This window comes from Habropoda laboriosa, unplaced genomic scaffold (assembly GCF_001263275.1).
Source record: "Habropoda laboriosa isolate 0110345459 unplaced genomic scaffold, ASM126327v1 scaffold295, whole genome shotgun sequence".
In the NCBI taxonomy this organism is placed as follows: Eukaryota; Metazoa; Arthropoda; class Insecta; order Hymenoptera; family Apidae; genus Habropoda; species Habropoda laboriosa.
The window spans coordinates 965,751-987,439 of record NW_017100429.1 but is presented as its reverse complement, the minus strand read 5'-3'; the positions used below and the strand labels follow the sequence as shown (position 1 = coordinate 987,439).

The 21,689-nt window shown below is 43.9% G+C and overlaps 1 protein-coding gene across 1 annotated transcript in view; it reads right to left on the bottom strand.

The window, feature by feature from the left end:
* Window positions 1-21,689, bottom strand: part of LOC108575673 (alpha-mannosidase 2) — a 77,280-nt gene that overhangs the window by 17,615 nt on the left and 37,976 nt on the right. Inside the window, exons 3-5 of the mRNA XM_017938532.1 lie at window positions 13,700-13,792; window positions 6,652-6,824; window positions 3,582-3,715 (exon numbers count right to left, since the gene is read on the bottom strand). Of these exons, the coding sequence (XP_017794021.1) occupies window positions 3,582-3,715; window positions 6,652-6,824; window positions 13,700-13,792 (400 nt within the window). The remainder of the gene's footprint in view (window positions 1-3,581; window positions 3,716-6,651; window positions 6,825-13,699; window positions 13,793-21,689) is intronic.

The window sequence follows — 21,689 nt, the reverse complement described above, 5'->3', positions numbered from 1 at the left end:
AGATTTTGAGAAAAAGAAAAAAAAATAATTGTCCAGGGAAAAGAGGAGCAAGGACCGGCGACTTAATTGCATTTCCCCGAGAATAATCGTCGAGTTTTCTTCCCGTGAAAATAAAGCGTCCTCCGTGAAGCTGGAGAACGAATGTCACCTGTCTGCACTCGAAAAACAACTCATCGTTTGTCGCGATCGCTTTCAACTGACGTCCTGCCTTTCTCCTCCCTCCTGTTTCCTTCTTCCGAAGCATTCAAGCACGAGGAACGAATATCCAAGCACTTTTTCTCGAATTCTTTTTCATTTAGCTCTAAGAATTTTCCGAGGACTGTCTGGGTATTGTAAACGAACCACAAGACTCATTGTGGGTGATTGTAACTGGTGACGAAGCGGTTACTTTTGGTTAAAATGGAAAAAGAGAGCTTTTCTTGCACGTCCGAAATTGTCACAAGCTTACAGTCAGCTTAGAAGTCTAGAATAGGGTTTTCCAGATGTTACGAGTGTAAAGTGGGAATAAATTTGAATAGTTATGGTTCCGAATGGAGGATCTGATAGAGGACAGAGAACAGCTAATAGGGTATCTAGGTTCAGATGACCTGTTGCAGTATAAAATCACTGTCAATTGTTAATGTAACAGATTACAATGCTTCAGGAGACTATGGGACACCGTTTTAGTTAAACACAACATCAACTATTATTGAGAGCATAAATGCAATAGCTTTTGATGGCATAATCGAGGGAAGAGTATATTTCAACTTATCCTCCAACCCTGTAATCGGTGTTTTTATTTGAAAGTATGCTTTCTGTCTACTTGCAATTGATCTGGAAGAGTGAAACAAGAAGTTACATCGCTCTTGAACCAAAGTGTCTAGCCAGATGTACTTCAAGATTCTAATTATTATATCCAAATTCTTCCGTAAATCTTCAACGATTGCATATGTAACATCGTCTAGCCTTGAACAGAACCTCAGAAAATTATTCAGGAAGGTTCGCAAAATTTTAGCGAGCAAACTAATTTCCAATCCCTGTTCACACCATCAATTATTCGTTTCACGTCTCACCTCTACTCGATCGTTTAATTGTACGTAGTATACACCTGTATAAAATGCCTAATAATATGCCACGGGATTCAACAACACTTAGACCATCTCTAAAAAAAATCATTCCAAGGTGTTTTGAATTTTGACGAGCCTTCGAAACACCGAATCCTCGCGCAGAGAGCCAGCCTGGCCTAGCTCTCCAGGAATCGATCTCTTGGAGAAATCGATTCAGAGAAAGGCTAAGGCAACGGCGAGGCATCATTTAGACCTTGGGGAAAATACGGGAGGAGAGGAAAATCCAAAGGGGAAAAGATCAGGGTGGATGCTCCGTGTATCCTAGCGGACTTAAATTACATCCTTTATACACGAGAAGAGCTTTCGTCGAGGATATTCTCGAGCGTGGAGGAGGAGGAGGATCTCAGCCGCGTAATATCGCTGCGAGAACTTTCCTTCGATTGCGCTTCCCTGTATTTCCAACGGGGGGTTGGTTCATGTGTTCTCTGGCAGCCGTAAGAGGCGGAATTTCAAAGCACGCGATAGCACGCGACCGTAAACGCTTTTATCCCGCGATATTTACACTAGATCCGCTGCCGGGGATACCCCACGATCCTTTATCGCGCGCTGCTTACGCGATTCCGCGTTTCCAGAGACCTAGCCGAGGAGGACTGTTCGAGGAAGCTGGTTGTTCGCGTCTCCGGGTCTGCCAGAGTGAGTCTGCGATCGCTGTGCTAGCTTTCGGTCTATAGAAACCGATATACGACGATGTTGAACATTTTTTTTCTTCCTTCAAGTATACTGGGTTGAGATGGAATTGGGCAGAGGCAAGAGTGTGTGGGTGAAAGCTGGTTGAAAGTTAGGTTAGATTTGGTTAGTGTCAAGTTTGTTTAGATTGACCTAACCAAATCTAAGTAGATTATTATTATCACACAGATCTAAATCACTATTAACCTGGATAAGCGGAATGACGTCTAGAATCGAATAATCTTATATTACATCCAGGTTGAATGAATTTAGGTTAGGCCATCTTCACGACAGACCGAGCCTGAATCGAGTTACTTCGGTATGACCTAACCTAATTAGATTTACTCGAACGTTACTGTAATCAATTGAACGATAATTCTAGAGCGAAATAGATATACAGAGAGAGGGGGGGAGGGCAGAAGTGGCAGGAACAGATCAAAATGGTGGAAACGGAGCTGAAAAGCTTTTGGGATTCAAGGACAAACCGATGGGCCGCAATTTACGCGTACGATCCGCACGTTCCATTGAAATAATGCGCCGGCCTGGCTATATTAACTTCCAATTATTAGGCTTCTGAATATGTATGCGGCTGGTTTCGCGCTTAGGACGTTAAATTTCCAGGCCAGGCGCGGTCAATATGCGTGCTCACGAGCATTACACGCCGAATATATCGGCGAATGTTCCGCGTGTGAATATGCAACGACGAAAACGCAACACGTTACCAACAAATCCCGGTTCCCTATCGATGGAAACAGACCCGAAGGATTTCCAGATTGATCTAAAATTGATCTATGTAGCGAATCTTGCTTTCCAGGACGCCAATTTGACCTTAGAGATCATCGTGCGTTTCGTGATCCAGCCTTTTGCTATTTGTAGCAATTATAGATGAAATTTTGAAAAGAAAAAATGGATCGATTTCTCTCTATATTCAATTTTCGGCCAATTCTGATGAACAATTTAGGCCTATGTTCGTGGAAACACGTAGAAAGAGGTCTACAATAGGTTGGGCCTAGGGATATTTTTTCGTCTGTATTTATTATAAATTTAAGTATGACTTTCTTAAAAGCATGTAACCATAAGTTTGGATTAATTTATCGGCTCAAATACACCTTAAGGCTAATTTACACGAGGCAATCCTAACTTTAAAAGTGATCCGTAACAGTTTGAAGGTAATGTCGTTAGAAATGGGATAATGCAAATGATTATCCGTATATTAAGATTCCAAGAAACATCCGAGGGATAGTCAGGATAATCTGGTCGACTCCCAAACGTCATAACTCGAAGCAAGATCGCGCCTAATGGCCCCGAGACGACGATAACGTCAGGACGTATTTAGGGGAACGGTAATTATTATGGCTGCCGGTTGTATCACCGTGGAAGCCTCGAGACTGTAATCAGAGGCATTCCGTTGCACAATAAAATCCTGGGGCATTAAACTGCCCCGGTTCCTTTTCCTTTCGTAATCAGAGGGCGTTAAGAGCGATGGAGGGCGCCATTCCCGAGGAAGCAGCCGCCATCTTTATTGCTCCGCAGCTTGAGAATCTCCTCGAAGCTAGAAAAGCTCCAGTTATTGCGTTTCACCCAACCCTCTACTTACAATTTCCTTCTTTAGTTAATCTTTCGAAATGTCATTTCGCAAAATGTTCCATTTTTTCTATGGAAAATCATTTTTAGACGTAGATCAGAGACTTTGGATCTCAGAGACGTTAGAAAAATATATTTACCCGACGGTTTCTCGATTAATTTACAATAGCAGAACGTTCGAGGATTTATTGAGGGATGAAAAAAATTCAAAATGGCCGGACTAACCTTCGATCAGCTGATCCAACATGGCGTAGATATGCGACGTCGCCTCGTCGGTCATCACCCAGCCTCCAGTTGTCATCTCTAGCCTTCCATCCTTCACTAACCTTTTCACGACCATCTTCTTAGTCGGATGGGCGCTGCAAAATAAAATAATTTCCACTTTGACATTCGTAACCTGAAAATTGACGACAATTAACCTAGAAAAATCGAGCAAATAGTATTCAAAATCGTTCTTAACGGTACTAATCGATGTTTGATTTCACGATTTCTGCAAGCGAGCATCGCGTGGGAACCATAACACCCCCACTGGGGGCTCGTTCCCTCGTTAGATCGTTTACGCCAGCTATAAAGCTGCCACGAATCACGCTCGTCTCTCCAGCATCCCCCATGCTTCGGGTTAAGGTCACGAAGGTTACCGTGGTGATCCCCGATCCAGCTAAATCTCCCTTCAGCTTATCATGATTCCCCGTTTCACTCCCCTCCCTTCTATTCTTCCTCTAAAAATTTGTTTCTTGAGAACAGGCTTTTGGCTGCTGCGGCTAGACATCAATTCCATCAGCAACTTTGCTTTTTACAATGTTCCCATTCTGACAAGGAACTTCACAGTGGTTCCCAATTTTTTTCGATCCTTTGCATTGTCTTTCAAGTAGAAGTAATTATTCTTGAAGCAGAAATAGCTTGATTACTTTTAAAGTGGAAGTAACCTAACCTATTCTGCACTATTTTTAAATAGTGCACCCTAACCTAATTATTTTTCCAGTAGAAGTAGTGTGCCCTCGCCTAATTAGTTTTAAAGTAGAAATGTCGTGGCCTACTCTAATCTAATTATTCTTACAGCACAAGTAACCTTAATTTCTTTATAACAGAAGTAACCTAATCTCACCCGAGTAAATTCTTTCAAAGGTACAGCTGTCGTTTAACCCATACCAATTTAATTATTTCCAAAGTAGGAGTAACCTAAACTCAACTGAAATATTATTCAACTGAAAACAATTCAACTTAATTATTGTTAACGTGTAGAAACATCATAACCTAACCTTACTATTCCTCTGCACTATTTCCAATGCAGAGATCCAATTCCGCTTCGTTTCAAGGGATTGTGACGCGGTGGACTTTTCCACGGGCATAATTCTCCCACCAAGAGGGTTAAACGCGAATGCCTGATGGCGACCAGTTGTGATATACCGGCCACGTAATTGTAAGTTACATCGCAGATAGCGCGGGTAACGTGTTACGCCGCAACTTGTAATTTCGCACGATACAATCCGCGATACAAATCATATTTATAGCCGCGCCGCATTCCAGCAGAGGGATTTACGTGATTCGACGACCAGCCACCACTACACAGCCTCGCAATGCCCGCCTTTCCGCCTTCACGTCGTCCGTAAACCACCAACAAATTCCGTTTCACTGGCCATTTCCGCCTTCCCGATAACCTAGATCTCGAGGAAGTCGTCGATCCCCCACGAAGACGTCTTTAGGTTTTCCGGTTAACACTCTCTACAGATTGATCTTGCTCCACTGAGAATTTACAGGCTATTTTTGAACCACACAGATCTCCGAAATGGAGATCGAATCCACACCAATACCAGAAGTACCCTTCCTGGATATTTGTGACCAGATGAATTCACTCTTCAAGGCTGACAAACAGTCCCTATATCCTCATAGAAAGTCCATTTGAATCCCAATTTCCATCTCAATTTCCGGGAGAATTTCCGCTGGTACGTATAGCGTACTTATACACACATTGAACCAAATAATACCGTTCCAACGATTTTCAGATCTCCTCTTTTCAAATTTCTAGATTCAATTTTCGGAGTATTTTGAAAATATGTTCACACTTTTGGATGTCAATAGGAGAGTACTTCAAGCAGAGGGGAAGTGAAAAGAATTTTTGATCTAAGAAAAAATATTCCTTATTCAAGGGAAATTCGAACTCAGGCCACTGGGCTGACAGTCACGTGACTTAGCAGTTACACCAAATCGGCGAACTACGATCACAGCGTTTCGTCTTACTTTTATCGCACCTAGACTTGCAGATTTCCGCAGTGGCACTTCGGATCTTGGTATCGAGCCCAAAAAAAAACAAAGGAGAGCCCCATAATGGCGCAACAATTTCCACCCCATATGCCATAGTCGTGTTATTCTCGCTTAATGGCGTTCCAGGTCGTTGGAGAGGCAACTAGTTTTCGATCTGCCGCCATCTTATGGCAGTCTACGACACACCAGGTCCAAGGAAATCTATATTCCGATTTTCACATGATCCTCTTATGGAATAGCATTCGAGGCGATTTCCGTTTTCCTCAATCGTCTTTGTCCCGATCAATTCGATGAAGGAGTGCCTGGATATACGTAGCAGAGTGAAGGTAGGGGGATCTTATCTCGTTCCCCCTTTGCAAGATCCCCTTTTATGCTTGCGATACTTCCTCATCTTTATCCCTCGCTTTTCTTTCGATCGTCAAGGGGAAAGAAGAAAAAAAAAAGAGAAGAGAGAAGGTCCTACCGGATATTTCGCCTTAACTGTTCTTTCGAGGCATGGCCATCACGGTCCCCCTTAATGGCGCCCTTTACGACTGTCGTCTTCGAGGGACACGTACAAGGCAGATCCCTAACGCGCGCATAAAAACTGACGCCTTGACCTGGAGGCTTTTTTGTGGTAGGGACGATCGAACAAAAACGAATTTCGAGTAAATTGCAAAAATTTTTGGCGTGGCTCTGAAAATGCTTCGTTAAAAAGTTATGGTGAAGAAGAAAAAGGGACAAACGACACCATGGTGTGGCCACCGTCCTCTATGAAGCGTTTTTTCACGAACTTTTCAGTGTATGACAATTACTTTTACAGAATTAACGTTCCATTTTGGAGAAAAGTTTAACAAGATTCTGGTGAAATTTATACCTAACCTAACATAACCTTTAAAATTTCCACTTGGTACGATATTTCGATGCAATGTTTGTGGACCTATGTACGATATTTCTGGCTCATTTTTTACCACAGAATAAGCTGTCATCTGTATTGGACACCCTGTGTACACAATGTTAAAAATTCCAATGGATGTGAAGTTGGGTTGCTCACCTCTCCCACCAGAGTGACAGGAAGGACACTTCGCTCCAGATGAACGTCATATTTGGCCACTGCTGCAGCTTCGAGACCATATTGTTGAGGATGTTCCTCGTAGAGCTGTGGAAATACTGCTCGAATGTCTTCAGCCATCCTGGATCCGTGTGACTATGGGGCACCAAGATCACCTGGAACCATATAAAAATACACGCTTAATCTCTATCTTGAAAAACAATTTTTTAAACGACAGAATGTTAAGTCTAAATCTTTCAAATTATTTCTTCAATTTTTAACAAGGATTACAATTTCTTCTGCGTGTCAAATATCTCTTTTTAACGCTGTACCTAACCTACAAGCCGAGGAAAATTTTTCCAATAGAAAAAGAGCGCTGCTAGATACTTTTCCACTGTTCGTTCAAAATAAGAATAACCTCGCTCTCGGGCCGATTTTCGTCCGTTCTGCGCATAGACAGAGAGCGCAGCAGAGGGTAAGTCGGAGAAAAACGTAGGCGGTTAAGTGGGGGTTTGGACGTTCTAGCCCTGCCTTAGGCACGTCCCGCGCGCGAAACGAGGTTATTCTTATTTTGAACGAAGAGTACTCAAATCCAGCTTCACACCAATTAATCCCTTAGATTTATAAAGTAACACCAAAATGGCCGACTTTTAGGTTAGAAACCAGATACCCCAAAACTCATCAGCCTTATATTCTTCCAAAGAATTCGCTTAACGAATTTCCAACGTGGAGCCATCGCCAGTGGTTCTCAAACAGCGACGTGACCGGCCAGTCCAGACTGGAAATTCGTTAATTAGGCGGGACCAGGCTCGCCACGATAACGACGTTATTTCGTAATTGATACACTGTCGGGTCGAGCCGGTAATGCGGCCGCAGGCCGGCCAACATTGCTCGTAAAACAATTTGCGGGACTCATTACGATTTACCATTGGCTCATTCGCCCCGTGCATTCGCTTGGCTTGATTGTTGTTCATCGTGGACCAGCTGGAACGAGGATGTAACGAGAAAAATTGCTTTTTTATTTCCAGCGTTAAATTTCCCTAGGGAATTTTCGCGGAGACAACTTAACCTATTCGATCGTTAAATGTCACAGTGTGTGTATCTACTATTCTATTCAACAAATTCCAGGACAGATCGAAGAACGTAGAAATTATTCAGCAGTATACACTTGGTTGCCTTAAAAATTTAAAAAAAGCACTTACGGTGTTTTTCAAATCTTCCTAGATCTCGTAACCACTAAAGTATTGTTCATTGACTGTTTGACAAGTTGGTAGGAATTTTTTGTGCACCACGATATTTTCCGAAACTTTTTGAATACGGAGTAGTATGTATATCTCGTAAGAAGCCTCTGGAAAAAATTGACTTTCCTAGAGAATTTTTAGACGAACGCGCCTAGATATTCGCTGTAACCTATTTTTCTTTCCTTTTTTTCTTTTTGGTAACTAACGCTTCCTCTCTCGCCGACCAATACAACGAGTATGCAGATTTCAGAATGGAATTGCATTCGAAATTCGTCGAACTCGATTTGATTTTCGACCAACCGAGCCAAAAGTTCGTCGTTAATGAAAATTCATACCCGGTTCAGCCTAGCTGCAATTTTTTTTCCTCTCTTTTCTACATCGACTTTCTCTCCTCCTCCTCTCTCCCGGCTTTCTACACTCTTTTATGAATATTTAACGGGGGCGGCGACTGTTTGATCTTTCAAGCTGACTCGTCCCATCCATCCATCCAACTAGCAACAGCTCGTGATGGAAAAAGGAGGAACTGGATGTACGAAGAGAGAAAGGGTTAACACGTTTGGTTGAGAAGCACTGACACAAAGGATTACAATAAACCGATATCCATTCGCTCATAATCAGCGTGGAAGCCGCGGCACGTTAAACTGGCGCATAGTTCGCCGACGAATCCCTGTTATGCGGCCCCGTTTATTGCTCGACCACGTGAAACCCCTCACTTCCGGTGGATCGATGATTTTAAGGGATCGCATAGACACAGGAACGAGAAAGATCGATGTATATTTGAAAATTTTTCGTTCGTCTGTAAACTTTCGTAGAAACATTCAAACGTGCAAAATTTTCGCTGGAATTCTTGAACGTTTCGTTGAAAAATTGATGAAAACGACGGAGACACGGTAGCAGAAATATTTCTACAAAGAGCGACATTCGTCAAAAATACGAATGCGGGCCTAAGGATCGTCCATTTTTGTAATTTTTATTTCTAAGATTTTGAATCTTTTTGAAAATCCAAAACGGGTTATTCGATTTTACGTTTAAACGTACCAACAGCGAGAAATTGGTAGATTCGGGGTAAAATTTCGTAGATTGGTATTCGTATCAGTCGTACCAACTGCCGGTTGAATCGTAACGTTCGTAAGGATGAAGCGTTAATTACGGATTGGTCATCTGGCGCGTTTAATAAGCCGGCTAGGCGAAAGCTGCCACTGGAGATACCAGAGTAAAGGCTGATTCGTATGCATGAGACGATACTGGATAGCTTGGGTATCGCGGCGCCCCTTTAATACACCCCTATCCCTTCAGCCCTGCTGGGAACGCTATGATCCGTTCCCATAGACGGGTTTCCCGATAACTTTGCCACTCTGGCTACTTCCTGGAATCACGCTTATCGCCTCCAAGTGGAACGAGTGAATTCACGAGATGTCGACGATTAACACGCTTTTATAAGGATCTTTCCACACAGACGTAATATGTATAACACGCTGCTGCTCCCTCTTTTCTTTCTTCAATCTTTCAAGACGTTGTCTTTCTTCAATTTTTATCGACAAAAAGAATTTGCCGATAGCTTATTGTCATTCTAGTTACTTTCTGCAATCACGGTTGTCGCTTTGAGGTGAAACGAGAGATTTCTCTCCACAGATACATAATTTCGTACTAATTTCCTTTTGCTTCTTAGTTCCTTTAAAATTACTGTTTTCCTTTAATTTTAGTTGAAATGAAACGTAAATGAGGTTAACGAACAGGCTGCCAGACGCCATTTTTGTTCGGAGAAAAATAGACGAAGGAAACGGGAGGTTTCAGAGGTTGGTAGAATGTAAGTACAGGTCCGACAAGCGACTCGTGACGGTTCCATTACATTTCCCTAGCCACGATAGGCAACTAGACTAACGTTTACTGAAGCAGACCCACTTTTTACGAGGACGTATCGTATAACCTGAAACGTGTTTCGTCTCGAGGATGCTGTTTGCCTTTCTGCCATAATATCTTCCCCTAGGAGCGTGTTTCTAGTATTTTATGTGTGTTACATCCGGCAATATCTTAATTCTCTAAATATCGGTACCATGACATGCTACGTTAATGATTCTAGGGCTTGAAAAAATTGTGAAAATTGGTAATTTATGATGCTATTTTCCTGGGAATATATTTGTGCAGGCATGTTATCTTAAATTCCCTAGGACTGTCGGAAACACGTCCCCAAAGGTGCACACGCACAACGACGACGACGACGACGACGACTCTATCGCGAGCTTCCACGTCACTCTCGAAAGGAGAAGTCGCCGCCAAAAGTGCATCACGAGCTCTCCAGGTTAATTTCCGGCCTTGCAACTTGCAAACTTCGTGCAACTACACCCACTACCGGCTAGGTTAACACGCTCTCACGTGAAAACTGAAAGCCAATTCCTTTTCCAGCGATCGTCCATCGCTCGCTTCTTTCACGATTCTCCCCTGCTCCAGTTAAAGGGTGCAACTTCATCAATCGCGGACCTCGATCGATAAGGGCTTCAGGAAATGGGCGACGACGCGATTGTTCCGGAAAATGCGGGATAGTCGGGTACTTGAATCCTTTCACGTGCAAGTTTTTGCGCTGAGTTATGAAGTAAGCGATCTAGAATGCTTCTACGAAAATTAGAATCACGTGGAGGCAGTTTTGGTTAAGTTAGTGTACCAGAATTAAACGGTTAGGCTGGTGTGTAATTAGACGTTCAGAAAAGTGTTCAATTTCTTCTAAACACAATTTTTTTCTACGCAAATTTTCATAGTGCCTTATCAAACAAGCATTATAGAATGCTCTCATTATAGCTACAACCTTGTAGGATCAATTTGATTAAGTTGATGTACCAGAATTGGGTAGTTAGAACCACGTGTAATTAGGCGTTCGGAAAGGTGCTTAAAAAGGTCGTGTTCTGGAAAAATTAGACTTCTGGTATTTAACCGAAAGAAAAATGCAGTATTAACGACTGTCCGATGATGAACGATAAAGTTTCAATGGAAGAACAAATATTTAGGCGGAAGTGGTTCTTGAACGGAGGCGATTTCAACCGACGCGGCGTTCCCAAGAGGTGTACGTACTTGCCAGGGCAAGGCCAAACGTGGACGCGACTTCCCCTCGACCCTTTCATCGCACCGGAGTTCGACAAGTTCGACAATACCGGCTCATCAGACCATTGTCGGCCGGTCACAATGGTTGGGCGGCGGCCTTTTCGAAAACGCGCACAACAATGCCGATTCAGTCGTGGAATGCGTCCGATGCACCTTCCACATCCACCTCTGAACGCCCTTCCCTCCTTTCTTCGCCTCTCTTCAACGATTTCTACGTTTGTTTGTCGATTGGTCGATTCGAATTACCCAGACGCCATTTTGTTGCACTTGGTCGCCATTTTGATTGTACACTTTTCGAGGTTATGTGCAATTCTTTGTGTGTATTCTACATTTCATTCAATTCTTCGTTGCAATCAAATGAAAATTTCGTTGAATAGATCAAATGAAGAAAAAAAATAATAATAATAAATGAAGGAAATAAAATTGATTCGATCAGACATTCAGACGATTGTTCCGCGGTCTTTTTCCACGGAATCACATATCAAGGAAATCGTCGACAGACGGCCATGCAGCTCGAGCAAGCTCCTCCCCTGCGTGGTGAACTTTTCTCCGCGACATTACCCCCTCTAGCCTTCCTTCACCAGGTTATCTATATCCTTGAGGAGAGTAGTATCACCTTGTTAGGGAAGATTGGAGAATATTGGCGTGTTTATGGCGCTCTGGTACCGTGAGATCGTGCGCGAGAGGTAAATAGGTGACGTCAAGGGTCGTGTACATAACCTCCGACGTATTCGATCATCGTTCTCCGCCTTATCCCTTTTGCGCGTTTAATTTTATCGGGGAATTTTGCGTCAGGTCGCGTCTAAATGAAATTCTGAGAATTGGAAAAAGATGAAAAAATTCCCAACTTGGAATTTCCTACTTCGAGTATTCCACGAGGACGAGGAAAAGTTCCTCTGACCTTAATCTCCACAGAAATAAATTATTCTTTTGAATGCAGGAAAAAATCCCGCGAAATATTTTTTCCTCGGAAAAACATCGAGAATCGTACGTGTCACGGGGAAGTTTTCATATTAACGAGCAAACGAGGCCAGAGTATCGACTGTGCATCGACTCCATCGAACAGGAAACTCGCCTGGGGATTCGCCTTTCACTTCCGGCCGCGCCTGGTAACCGGCAACCCGCATTCACGTTCGCGAGCTAATTAAGCCGACGCATCCGAGGCATTTCGGAGATTCGTTAACGAAGTTTCTCCTCGCCGTGTGGATCCGCCTTGAGGGTTTGCAGAGCACGTACGAGCCACGCTAAGCCTGCTCCGCGCTACTTGTAAACGCGCCTTCCCATCCATCGGTTCCCTACCGCTTCATTAGACAGATCGGATTATCGTCGCACAGCGTTCATTCTTTTCCACCGCGTTTAACCGATCTCTACAGGCCGTTTCAAAAATACCGATTAGTCTAACTGACTGGAAACACAGGGGACGATTCGAGGAATATTTTTGCTCGTATACACACGTGTTGAATTTTGTTTGGTTCTTTAGATATGGAGTATTAATTCTGTAGAAGTTAGACGCCTGATGACAGGCAACCAGCCAAGCAAATATGACACTTATGAAGTTCTAAAGGCGCTTCTAGTAAGAAATTTTGTTCTGGTTTTGTTCCAATTGACGGTGAATCCATCAGAACAGTGAAAAATTGAACTTTTCGGACTTGGAAGGTGAAATTTTATCTTACAGGATAACTAGAGCTCTCTGAGATATAACAGTTTACATTTGAAACTTTAAACATATCATTTTTTAGTTCAAATGACTTATTTCTCAGAAAATTTCGGTTTTTCCTTTCAGATAAAAACTGACGGAAGTATCTCTTGTAAGTACCATAAATGCCGTCTTCAAAAACGTGCTGCACCAAAATCGTCCTCTGAAATTTTTCGATGAAATTTTCACGAATATCCGGTAGAAGCATGTACTTTCACAGGTTAATAACAATTTCTCGATACAAAGAAATTTCATACTCGAAGAAAATTCTCACACATATGCTTATCCTTATTCTGTAACTCACAATCCGTCAATTTCTCCCAGCGGAATTCTCAGTCCAGCCCTGGAATATCGTGAAAAGAAGGATATACACGGGGCAGAGCAAGTGGTCGACAACGGGATTCGTTATCGTGCACTCAAAGCTCACGCAGAAAAACGAAAAGAAAGGAAACGCGGTACAGCGGTCGGGATTTTTCCCAGCCGAATAAATAAACCAGCCACAAGGCTAAATATTGAAAATGCATGGGCAAAAAGCTCGCTCTCCCCGTGAGCTTTGATGAAACATTCCCATTAGTGGCTCCACGTCAAGGGCCAAGGGACCACCGCTGGTTAACGGAGCAGCATGTGAGCACGCGAGCGCACAAAGGTTTGCTTGAAAACCGCGACATGCGGGAATCACACTCAAACACATATTACGGGGGGGAGGGAGGAGGAGAGACACTTCTCTGGTCAACGATTCGACACTTTACGCGATCATTCCACCATGTTGAATTGCGTGAAACTTTTCGACAGAGTGGATTTCACAATTATCAGCCTTTTTGCAAGCATATTTTCCGAGCCATTTTTACATCCACTGACTTCGAAGCCACTTTTTTTTTTTTTTAATCAATGAATCATTCTGAGGAGCTTTCTTCCTTTCTTCTGGATACTACTTTTAATATTCATTTCTTTTAACATTTCCGAGGGATTTGAGGCTGTCTAGTATAAAAGCCCTGGTTAAATTGTAAATTTATGTAATTACCTTTAACGGAGGCCTGGTGGGATCCTTCCTCAGCTCCGCGTAACGAGCCTCGAAGCTGTCATCCCAGTATTCCCTGCTGCGCATCCATGACGGCTGTAACAGAAATATAAAAAAATCCGAGTTAGAGAGGGTTAAAAGTAACTTTTTTTACGGTGACGATCACTTCGTTTCGGAGAGCTGGCTCGTCGTCTGTTCGTGTCTTCCATTAAGCGCAACGCTATACGGTCGTAATTGCCCTGACACGATATCCTCGGCCGATAAGGAAAACGCGACCTGGCACAACAGAAGTGAGCTTCACGCTTCACGCTTCGCGCTAGCAGTTCCAGTCAATTCCGCTGCACTGAATTCTCGTTCAAGTCGATCAATTTTAATTAATTTCAGTCCATTAAAGTTCATCCGGCTCGAGTTATTTAGAGTTAATCGATGTTAAGCGTCGATCAAGTGGTCACTGAATGACCAAATGACCAGTGAAATCGGATAACAGCTAGCGTTAGAGAGTCCTACGTGCGGCTAGTTGATCCAGAAAACTCCGTTTTAAAGACCGTTCGAGGCTCGGCCGGCTCAGCAGGCGTTAAGTGGATAAACGCCAGCGAGAAACCGAAGCCCCGCGGCTTTGGAAAATATTGGCCAAGTGGAAGTCGACTTATCGGAGGCTCGAGAGGTTCCGCCAGGTGTCGACTGAATAAAAACCGGCCAGCTGATGGCCGAGAAACCTCAAGGGCAAGTGGTCATCGACTGTTAAATTGATCCAGAAGAAGCTCACCGAGGGTGGACTCCCTTTCGAATAAATTGGCCGAGTGGTTATCGAGGCTGGAGCAGCTTGGACCGCTCGAAAAAAATCTTGGCCAAGTGGTTATCGATCCTCCCCAAAGTCTCAATACCATCTGGTTAATTGCAACAAGTCTCTACAGGCTGCAATTACACCGTCAGACATTGGTGAAATGACCATCGAGGTCTTTGAAAGCACTCGAGCAAGTGTCAAGAGACCAAGAAACAAAGTACGTTCAACTTAGCCTAAGCGAAGTATTTTCAGAATTATACATCAAGTAGATGAACGAAAGGTGATCAGAGACATGTTCGATTTTTCATCATTTTCTAGCAACAGCGTGTGAACGGTGCAAAAGTTGAGCGCTTGATATCAGGCAACCGGCCAAGCACAGTCTAAAACTAGCGATATCTCGGTTATGGAAATGAAAAGGAGATTTATTCGCGTGAATTTTCTTGAAATTGATCCAGGATATCGAATTGTAGCTCCTCTATGCTGGAATTGCGTATAATAGCTTAGCAATTCGATAGCCATTAGTTTGGAGGAGGGACAGGGGCGCCAGGTGCCCCTGGGGAAAGAGGATGATCCTGGAACCGTGAACAGGCTGGCGAAAGAGAAAGGACCGGTTGCCAGCCAAGAGGGGTCGCGTGTTCCGTGTGATTCAAAGGCGAGAGGAAGTTGAGTAAAAACAATTAGGGGTGGAAAAAGGAGCAGAATTTAGGTGAGGGGATGGAAGTGGCACACACGGCTACGGTGAATGATTTATGGTCGCTGGAAATGCGTTCCGGAATTCCAGGGTAGAATCCTCGCCGTGTCTACCTCCTAACTGTTGGACAAAAATTTAAGTAGAACCAGAAGACTCGGTCTATTAAAATAGGAGTCGTTTCACTCGAACAATGATTCTAAAAACACGAGACATCGTTCCTTCTATCTTTAAATAAAAAGAAGAAAAAAATATTTCACAGGAAAACAAAAATAAACGACGCGATTCGAAGCGAACTGCGTTTTTGGATCCCGCCAGACGGATAAACGGAAAGATTGATAGCCTTGGGAAATAAGAGACGAGACTTTTACCCCTCCTCCAGACGGAAGAAGAGGGGGTTTCTTCTAGCCAGGGTCTAATTTCGTTAAAGGCGCGTGAAGGCGAGGCGTAAGATCGATCGAGACGAAAAGAAAGAGCCTGCCGGCGAATAATCCGCCGGTGAAAGACGGCCACGATGGATCAGAGGACGAGGGAGGTAGTGGGAGAGACCAAGCTTTTCGCTGTTTAATTAACGTCCCTGGGATTAACTCTGTTACAAGGAAGCTCGGCTGATCAACGGATAATCGGGAGGGCCCTGCCCGCCCGGAGGACTGTCTGTCGCGGGATTGCTCGCTGGAAATTCAATTTCGTGCTCGAAAATATCTGATCGGGCTGAATCCTATCCCCTCCCGGATTCCGTGGACGCCCGAAACTTCGAGCCAAAGTGAAATCCAACCTCTCTGGAGATGTGTTTGCGGCGTTGGAAATTATTTCGACCGTTTGGGAGAGGTTACGTTAAACAGAAACTCGAGTAGAGCGAGATCACGCTAGGCTATAGCTCGTGTCGAGTCTGCTGACTCTCAAGGTCACACGCTGCACGACTGAGACACTAGTCCAGCGACTGTTACGAACTATGAATTACACGTTGGTGATATTCAATTGGTAGACAGTATTTTGGAAGTGAACAGAAACGACGTAAAAATTAACGTGTGGCGATTTTTTTTTTTTGTTTTAAATCTATTGCAATTGCGAATTTTTATTCCCAGTGGTACGACTGTGAGTTAATGAAACAGTAAAAGTAAACACGAACTGATCAAAAATTTCATTTTACTCCGTCCAACGAAAAAACAAAAATAAATAAATAAATAAAAACAAATTGAACCTACACTTTCATTCGCTGTCCAAGCAGTAATCTTCTCGATTACTCTAATATTGGATTTTTCAGCGAGAACGAACGGTCGAAACTGTAAACAGTGTGCTCGAATTAAAAAACGAGCTCGAAAATGGAGTACAAGTGTAATTTTCAACTGGGTTGGCTGGCACGTGAAATTTAATGCGGCGAAGCGAAGGAATAGGTTTTTTTTCCTGGCCTCAACTGGCCTGCGCGTTTCTTAAAATTAATATTTTCAGGAATGCGCAGGCGCGAATAACTAACCCGTGGAGAATTGAATTCTTCCCTCCACGCCTTTTCTTTTGGCCACGCGCCAAACGACCCCTAGGAAGACACATTTTCGCTGGAAATATTTTCTCGTTGCGAGACAACTTGGGGAAAAAAACGACAACAGGGAACCTTTAATTAAAAGCACCGCCTGTTTCGACGAATAGAGGGGTTTAGTTGTTGAATTTTATAATCTCTGTCTACTGCAGTATGGTCCTTTTCGTTTTACGAATTCGTCTGGCTGTAGAAAAAGGAACGACTTTTCTATTTTGTTTCAAGTGTTAGGGAAGGCGTGACAGATGAGATGAGACAAGTCAGGAGGAAAGTGTTATTAATCCGCGACTCACGGTGATTCGTCTCTTCCATAAAAAGACAGCATAATTTATCGGCCTGGATGCCTCCTGCGATCGTTTTTTCTTTACTCAAGCCCTAACGAAGCGTGAATAATTGGGTCAATGAGGTGGACGTGCTAGACGAGTAACTAACTGAACTGAATTCTTTACCGAAGCGACGCATTCCACCGAGAAAATATAGTTTCCACTTTTTGGAGAATTTCAATAGCCAAGGACTCCAGAGTCCACGATTTATAATCCAGGACTTAGGATCCAAAATTTTAAACCGAAGGTCCAAAAAATAGAGTTTAAGGCGTTCAATGTTCGAGGGCGTATCCACTAGAGTTCAAAATCAAGGTCCATGGGATCCAAGATCTCCGATCCAAAGGCCAGAGTCCAGAAATCTAAAAGATACAAAGTCCAAGGTCCAATAGTTAATGTTCAATGCCAACAACACACGATCTAATATCTAGGATCTAAGGTTTTGGGTCCAGAGTCAACGTAAACCTTAGACTCCAAAGTCCAGAGTTTGCAAATTACACGTTTGCCCCATGTTTTCGTTTGATTCAATTAGCAGATCAAAGGGAGATCCGAAATATTAAGTAACAATTTAGCATATCATTTCCCAGATTCCTCAGCCCACCATCATTCAGAGCAGTTGAAAGAGGAGCAACATCCTGTAAAGTAGAACACGCTCATCTGCTCCAAGCAGGTGGCTCAATCATGTAGATCACCCTCAGCGTTCTATTCGAGGGTAATCTTGGCGCGGCCGAGAGTGGCTGGAAACCATGAACCATTCCGCGTCAATCACGCGTCTGGAACAAAGGAATGCTTAGCGCACTGAATGCACCCATTTACCTCCTGCTCGCAGACGTTCCCGTCGCTTCTGCGTCTCCTTTGACGCGACACTGCTCCCCACATACACAAGGAAAATAAATCGTTCCGGTTTACATTGATCGACTTGAGGGCGGATATACTGGTAAACCCTTAAAGTTAAAATAAGACGCTTGAGAACCTCAGATAATCATCAGATACTGTTTAAGTGCCCACTCGAAACCTTAGAGAAATCACGTAAGAGCGTTTTACACACGACGGGTTGCCTGCTGTCAGGCGTCTAACTTCTGCATATTTAAAATTCGATAACTGCTCAACGAAACTAGATAAAGCAGAAGTTTACAGGACAAAAAATGTTCCATACATTATCCTCCAATCAACCTTTGCTTGATTGATCCATTATTTATCCAACACCTTGCGTGCAACCGTAGGCAATTCTCGTAGATCCAACTCTTGAGATAATTCCTACGGTAAAAACGAATAACTCTTGGAAAAAATTCGTCATCAGTTTAAATAAATTAATAGAAAAATAGATATATCGGTTCGTCCTGGCATAAACTACACGCAGGTGTTCCTCGTGGACGAATTAATTCGCGAAACTCGTGAATCGAGAGAGGGGAATGGCGTCAGAATGGCCGGATTAAAGGGTAAATCGCGTATCGGCTGGGCGGTAATGCGCGCTGATGGGGCCCCGGTGTGAATTACTTTATCCGAAAATACGCGGGAAATTGCGGGGACGCATTATCGCGTGATGCGTCATCGCCGCTCGCGATCATACATCGGCAGGGGTAGAATGAAATTTACGACGGGGAGGTCGTATAATGCGTATTCCGCCGCGGACGACTGAAAACAGAGAGCGAGAGAGAGAGAGACGCGTCGCGTCCCGTCGTTGAGGAATAAATTGCGTTTGCGCCTGGTATCCGCCGCCACACTGTCGCCGGTGTAATTACTCGTCCCGTGGCGCCTGGAAATTCACCGGAAAGATCGGTCCTCCCTCCTTACAACTGGAAAAAAGATTTCTCAAACATTTATTTAGCCTGAGAATCCCTCGAGAATTTTCAACAGAGTGAGAGACAAAATTGAGAATTGAACAAATATCTCGTCGATTTTGTTTCCTTCCAAAACAAAAAGGAAATTACTGAAAAATTTCCAGGAACAGTTTTCGTCGAAATTTCTTCATGCTCGTCATGTCGATGCTCTGGCTCGTAAAGAATCGATCAGGTATCGGGACATTAGCGGTCGTTTCCTGGCCGAACCAATGGAGAGGAAACGGCCGATAACTGACGACAGGTTCGCCACACGCTCGAGAAACTTCCAGGCTTCGAGACTTTTGAAAGCCAGAAGAAAGAAAGTCATGCCGTAGCGAAGAGGTTCGGTCAAGGTTTGCGGGTCAAGAAGCGGCTCTAAGCGGCTTGGACACGTACCCTTTGCCCCGTGCAGCCCCTGGATAACCGGCAACCCGACTGTACAGTAACGTACGCGACCGTGAGATCGATGGAATAATCGATGGAAGCCGTACGAGCCGACCCAGAAACCTGAAAAATTGTGATTCGTCGCGGGAACTCCTCTGCCAAGGTTTCGCTACTCGAATTTCGAACGAAATTGGAAGAAAATTAATTTTCCAAGTTCTTTTTTTCATCCACCCCTATTTTCATTTGTGGATATGCAAAAACACATGTGTAAGAAAGGGGACAAGATCCTGATCAAGCAAGTCGCCTTTTAGAAGATCCGGAACGTGTTCGACGACAGCAACATCATGGAGGGGCGGGAGGAGGGAGGTGGAAGGCGCCGCGACGACAACGTCGACGCGAAAGAAGATGAACGAGATGGGAAAAAGGGGTGTGGGTCCTCTCCTTCCGCTGAATTCTAAGGTATCGACTTTTCAATTGGGTCACGTACACTGTACCCGGAGCCAGCGGCATCGTACGTACGTGTGTACAGATGCTGGGGGACTGCGCTTGGGAATTCACCCTAATGGAAATCGAAAATCACGGCTCCGCGAACCCGTGAACTCGATCTCCGAAAACTATATTCCCTGTCCAACGGCTAAACATGGACAACAATATACATAACGCGTGGAAATATCTCGCAATACTTCTTAGTGGGAATTCTTAGCGGTTTCGAAGGAGGCGGGTTGCCTGCAGTCTGGCGTCTAACTTCTACACCTTTGAAATTGCACAAGTGAGAAACGAAGAGAGATAGGGTATATGTTCATTCGGCAAGAAATATTCCCCAGATCAACCTCTATCGCGTCGTAAAGCTGTTCGATTTTTTAAGACTATCCACGCTCTGAGAATGAAGCCCTGAAACGGCTCACAGCGAGACGCCGTGAAAAAGATATGAAACGGTTATAGCCCAGGCCTGGCTGCCTGGTCTCATCCATAAATGTTTTATGACCACGATATCGTTGTCTTCTACGGGTCTATTTCATGTTTACGAGGGCACAATCCCCGCGGCAAGGCACCTTATCCTCGAGGACACAACGATCAGTTCATAATGAACCTCCTATCGATACTACGGATATCTACAGAGCTACCTATCCATTTCACAGCGGCCACTCTACTAGCCGAGAAGCGCCACGAAGCTTTCCACGATCGGGAAACCTTCCATTGGACAACGTTTGAGGATATTTTCGCTGGTCAAGCGGACACAGAGGGACACTAGGACGCTGGTGAAGCCCTGTTAAGGGTCTCTGTGCGTCGACCGCATTATTCATTCAACCAACACGCGAGCAGGAAGGTTGTGGAGCGACAGAGTCGAAGAGAAAGAGAGAGTTGAGGGCGCACACGTTTCAGTACGCCGACGAGTAACGGAAAGCTATTTAACTTGCGGCTAGGACGGACTTCCGACTCGGTTACTCCCCCTGCACACACGTCTCTGCCTAACCTGCACTTAGGATGCACCACACCCGTGCAGCGTACGCAATTATGCTGCTACATACCGCCCCGTGCAACCATGCTCTCGCTACAGAGGTGTCTACTATGTATTCTGTTGTAACTGTTGCCCGTATATTAACGAATTTTTACGAGGATTCTCAAAGTTTTTACCAGTTCCGCAACACCGACTTCACAACTAACAATAAACTTTTAATTTCTAATCTCTCTCCTCGTCGTTGATCGTTCACTTCACGTTTCCACCTCTGCTTGATCGTTTAATTAAAGAAAAATTTAAGTAGGTTAAGCATAATTCCAGCTCTAGCTGAAGCTCGACTTTACACTTCTGTAAAATATCTGATAAAGATATTACCTTTTTTCTATTTCGAACACTTTTCCTGTTTGCTTTCTGTTTCTCTATCTGCACAGGTAGTATGGTATCTTCCCCTTTGTATCCCAACACACCAGAGGTACTTTCCCTCGTTTCCTCATACTCCAGGGATTCTTTAGTTTGAACACCATTTTTATTCCACCGTCCAAACAAGATCAGCATTATTTCTCACTATGCATTTTTCCTACTTATCCGAATCTACCGTTTCTCAGCCAAATCCATTAGACACCAAGCATCGCGGACAATTCTAACGGCAACTGTAAACAGCAAATCTCCATTATCTGAGAGAGTACGACAACAAAACATCCCGTATGATTATCCTAAGGATTAGATGGCTGACTTTCCAGGACAGGATCACGCATACTCGTGCGTTTTGTCGCGCGTACGTACACGGGGGGCAGTGTAAACAGAAAGTTTACCAGTCGCTAGGACCGCGCCCTCTGTTTCCTTAGCAATAATTTAATATGTCGAGCATAGTAGAGGGTTGCGAAGAGAGAGAGAGAGTCTGGTTGGCCGGTGTTTATCGAGCGTATGTAAGCACCACTGGCGTGTTACGAATTTAGAATTACCGATGTTATCGTTATCGAACCCTGTGCTGCTTATTATGCGGCACA